We start from the raw sequence: 5,419 nt of genomic DNA on the forward strand, positions 1-5,419 counted from the left end.
AATCTATATAACACGCTAAAAAGGAGATGAATAACACATCGCAAAGTAGAGAGAATGTGAATTCAATATGAAATTCAAAGATACTTAGGGTTTGAAAATATAAAAAATGTGTGTTTAATCAATTTCACGATTTGTCTTTTAAAATAAATGTGTTCCTTTTTTGGAAAAGCATTAGGTTACCTAGTTCATAGCACCACCAAATTTGTGAAACGCCCCTAAAACATTTTGTACAAGTTTCAGAAATAAAAACACTTTCGAAATATAGGAACGCACCCCATGGTGAGTTTCCGCCTTCCTAAGTTTGAATCTTCACCTCTGTTTGGTGGCTTGAAGATGTTCTCCGTGAAAGAAACTGACTTATCGACTAAACTTTCCAAAGCATCGGTGGACAGGGGAAGAGACTCTGCGGCGGATGGTGCTTGTAAGTTGTTTACCGGTAATTCAACAACAGGTGGTAGATTTTCTGTCACTACTTTCAATTGAGAGAGTTTATGCAGGGCCTGTGATTCGCTTTTCCAGAGAGCGATTTCTTTTGGGACAACAATCGCTGGAGGAAGGAAGAGTAATATAATAACAAATGAGGTAGTACCGACTAATGAAAAATAGAAGGTGACTGTAATGAGTAATTGTTTGTTTTCAAAACTATGTTAGATAAGTTATATATTTTCAAAATTAAATTTAAAAAAAGTAATCAAATTTTATTTATTTTTATATTATTAATTAAATAATATTTATAACTTTAAAACTAGTAAATGTTTTTAATTATAATAATTGATAGGTGAGTATTTAAATTTTTCAAAATCAATGGATATGATTTGACAATGAACTACCCTGGGGTAGGACTAAGTCTTTTTACCTAATTTTAAACCAAACGTGGTCATTTTCACTTCACCTAGTTCATTCTGCCCTAGAACTAATTGACGTCATTGGAATCTAATGCTGCTAAATAGGAAATTAACGCTAATTTATTAATACATTAATATTAATAGGAAATTAATAAATAATTTCAGAGAATCAACACTAATCAGGAAACTAATTAATGATTTTACTAAAAAAAGTAAATATAATCATTAATGTCTAAAAATAAAAATTTTCACATTTTATTTACCAAAATAACAACTCTTTATTTATGATTATATAATATTTTATATATTATTATTTGCAAATTGTCACACACGTATACATAAAAAAATATATTTTTCATATGTTAGCAATTTTGTTCACTGAAAAACTAAATTTAAGCTCCAAATTATTTTATATATATATATATATATTTAAAATAAAATTTATTATAATAAATGTCTCCTTGTATAAGATCCAGACAATATTTCAACTTACCCAAAAAAAGAAAATCTTCAATATCCATGTAAAAACTACTTGTTCAAAACCATCACTTTTCCACTACTTGAACGTGAATCCTTTCCCATAGAAAATCACTTCACGTCCTCTTTTCCTTCTCCCTCTTCTCTTTTTATTTAACCTCCGTTTAGTGTCAGCCCTTAATCTAAACGCAATGCCATCCGTCGATTTCATCCCCAGCCCCAGCCCCCGGCTCTCAACCGCTAAACAATGGTTCAGATTTCATCCGCTCGAGCTGCAAATGCACTGACGATCCCGACCTCTGCTACGCCTCCTTGGAATCCTACTCCAGATCCGTCAACAGGGAGCTAGCGAGGCTGTCGATCGCCGCCATCGATGTCAGGTTGGAGAAGGTGAAAACGATGGTGTCCTACTTGGCCAACCTCACCCGCGATGCCGATCACAAGTCCGACCCCAGAATGTTACAGGATCTCCGCCTCTGTCTCCGTTTAATTGGTGGCACTAATGGCGCTGTGGACGAAATCCAGAAGTCGCTGAAACAGATGCGCGACCTAGGCGCGGCGGGAAGCTCCAAGGAAATGCTCCGATCCCCGTTGTTTGATGTGCAGATGTCGATTTCAGGGGCGTCCATTGATCATTCTACTTGTATCGACAACTTCGACGACGTGGACGGGCCGCTGAAGGAGAATGTCATCGCTAGGGTTGCTTATGTAGGAAAATATCTTCGCACTGCACTTGGTTTGGTTGATTGTTACACTGACAAAGTGACAAGTTGATGTTGAAGGGTTAATAATTTTAGATTATGAATTTTAAAATTATAAATAAGGAATGAAAAACAATAAATGAGGATTCCGTAGGAACCAAATACGGTTGATCTCTCGGGCCTACGTCAATCTTTTCCGACCACAAATCAATCATGACTTGGTGATTGCTAGATTTATCCATCGTACGGCCAGCATTTTGTGTGATTTCCCGATGATCATTGTGAGAGAAATATTGAATCACAGGTTACGTGACTGAGGCTGGCCTGCTTTAAACATGTTTTGTTGCTAATAATGATAGCTAATCTTGATTAATTAAGCTTAACTATAAAACGATGAGACTCATCGAATCAACAAGAAATCCGGAAAATTTTGGGACGAAAATTACAATTTTGTCTATTGGCTTGGCTTTAGTCACTTGGATTTGGTAAAATTTCTTTGCTCCTCCTAAACAAGACAAAAGTTAAGAATTTTATAAACTGATAGGGAAGTTGTTATGAAAAATTATACAAGATTGTCAAGCTTAAGCCAAATCTCTAAGATGAAATTGTATTGTTATATGGTCAAAATCTTTCTTAATTAAACTCATAAAAGAATTACCCAAAGATGCTACTCTTTATTATATAATGACTAACAATATTGTGTACCAATTAGACAAATCATATTCAAGCAACTCAACTTAAAATGCAGGTGAAAGCTTCTTTAATGAAAAACAACAGGGTAAGCAACACATGACTATAACTCTTAGCCCACAATCTCATCAATGTGCCAAATTTAGTCCCAATGCTCATGGATCACATTTGATACGTATCTCCAACAAAAGTGAGGTAATGATTATAACAGAGCCATCTTCCATGTCAATGGGATGATCTCTATCTTTCATTTAAAATATGTATTATGACCTAGGTATATCTCGTATGTAATTCTATATATTTAACCATTTCTTCTATCGATAAATGAATGATGGATTGTATGTAGTTAAAAGGACAACTCTTTTGTAATTACTATCGGTACTATGTTGTATTTCCCAAAAACATGAATGTCATAATGACAGATGCAAACTCTCAAGTCGTGGACCAAATATCTTTAAAAATATTTTGTTCACAATCTTTTTAACCACACACAATCGCATCACCATTACACCCATCTATTTTTGTTCACTTGCTCAAAATCACACCTTAGTCTTTTGTTTTTCTTGTTGGTGGAATTATATACATTAACAATTATTATCCCTATAACTAGGGGTGGATTCGAAGCGAGCTTGTTCAGGCTCGAAACGAGCTTTGCTCGAACGAGCCCGAACCCAAGCTTGCCTTGAACGAGCTCGAACTCGAACACGAGCCTGAATTTTAAGCAAAAACGAATACGAGCCCGAACATGAACACCGATTAAGCGAGCCGAGCACTCAAATAAAAAAACTTTTATTTCAAAGAAGAAACGACACCGTTTTTCCTTGGAAATACGAGCCTAAAGCGAACCCGAACACTAAAATTATGAAACGAACCGAACACGAACATATGTTTAGCGAGCCCGAGCCCGAGCCCGAGCTTGGGCTCACTAAAAACAAGCCGAAAACGAGCTGGGCTTTGTTCAGGCTCGGCTCGGCTCGTATCTAGCCCTACCTATAACTATGAATGGAAAGATTGAGATGTTATATAACCCCCACAAGTACATAGGCTTTAATTTTATACATTAACAACTTTTAGGTTTTAATTACTTTCATAGTAATAGTGAACTAGATTGCTTGTTTTAGAGTAGCAAGGTTTACCTTACTAAGAAGCTCATTTATGGCAGAACAGTGACTAGAAGACTAACCCTTAGTGGTAGTAGCAATGACACTGGAATTAAAGCTTTACTAGACTTAGAATTGGTGTGATTGTATTGTCTAGTGCTTTTCTTTGATTGCAACTTAAAGCAGTTAAAAACAACATGCCCTGGTTTAGGAAAGTAGCAACAAAATACTTTGTACTAAGATAAAGAGGAGGTAGGAGTAGCCAAAACAATATCAATGAACAATAAAGATTATCGAGACTTTAGGGTAACTAGACGAGTCTCCTCAACATATTATTTTGTAACCACTATGTTAAAATCTAGAAAGATATCCCTATGTAACAAAGAGGATCTTACTTCATTCAATACTATAGTATAATGATAGACTCAAAATTCATCTCTTTCCTTAGCATAGCGTATGACATCATGAGGATCATGCTATTTTGGTTCAGACAATGATAATTCATCCCATAATGCTATTATTTTTTTAGAGAAATTCATGAATGGATTGGCCCGTTTTTTTATGCATGTGACTGAAGTTACCATAAAGTTGAAACCAATGAATGACATTGGTAATAGAGTGGCGTTTAGCAAGCAAATCTCATATTTCTTTAACAGTCTCAAGGTGGTCAAATTGAATTTTGATCATTGAAACACAAGTATTATGAAACTAGGTAATAATTTGGAAGTTTTTGTTATCCTATTCTTCAAGCATTGCAATATAATTGGATATCTCCATGTCTTCACTTTTGATGGTTAGGGTATATCACTAGTAACATATCGCTACAATTTTCAGCCTTTGAAAAAACTAAATATTTCTTGAGTCCAAATAACATAATTTGTACTATTAAGAATGAGATTGATGAGATTGAAATATCTATCTTTTCTATGAGAATAAGACATTAGTAATAATTAACAATAAATATGAGTCTAAGTGCAAATCTCATATTTCTTTAACAGTCTCAAGGTGGTCAAATTGAAGTTTGATCATTGAAACACAAGTATTATGAAACTAGGTAATAATTTGAAAGTTTTTGTTATCCTATTCTTCAAGCATTGCAATATAATTGGATATTTCCATGTTTCACTTTTGATGGTTAGGGTATATCACTAGTAACATATTGCTACAATTTTCAGCCTTTGAAAAAACTAAATATTTCTTGAGTCTAAATAACATAATTTGTACTATTAAGAATGAGATTGATAAGATTGAAATATCTATCTTTTCTATGAGAATAAAACATTAGTAATAATTAACAATAAATATGAGTCTAAGTGCAACCAACCCAATATCCAAAACAATCACCAAAATAATCAACCAATCCACTATTCAATCCAATATCAATCAAAATTCAAACAACTATTCAATCCCAATCTAATATTCACCAGAAATCAAATCCAACACAAATAATCAAGCCCAATCCACTAAAAATGCAACCAAATACACCAAATCCAATAAATAAGCAAGCCCAATCCAATATATGTGCAACCAAAAATTCAATATCCACCAAATAGTCAACCCAAAAAAAATTGCAAGGCACGAAGAAAGCACAACTCACATGTCCGAA

The 5,419-nt window shown here is 34.2% G+C and overlaps 1 protein-coding gene across 1 annotated transcript; it reads left to right on the plus strand.

The window, feature by feature from the left end:
• Positions 1-276: 276 nt before the first annotated feature.
• On the plus strand, positions 277-2,096 carry LOC123217681 (pectinesterase inhibitor 7-like). Its single transcript, XM_044638779.1, has 2 exons — positions 277-436; positions 1,540-2,096. The coding sequence occupies exons 1-2, from the start codon at positions 277-279 to the stop codon at positions 2,094-2,096; spliced, it is 717 nt and encodes a 238-aa protein (XP_044494714.1).
• The last annotated feature ends 3,323 nt before the right edge of the window (positions 2,097-5,419 follow it).

The sequence above is a fragment of the Mangifera indica genome, chromosome 5, assembly GCF_011075055.1.
Source record: "Mangifera indica cultivar Alphonso chromosome 5, CATAS_Mindica_2.1, whole genome shotgun sequence".
NCBI classification, from domain to species: domain Eukaryota; kingdom Viridiplantae; phylum Streptophyta; class Magnoliopsida; order Sapindales; family Anacardiaceae; genus Mangifera; species Mangifera indica.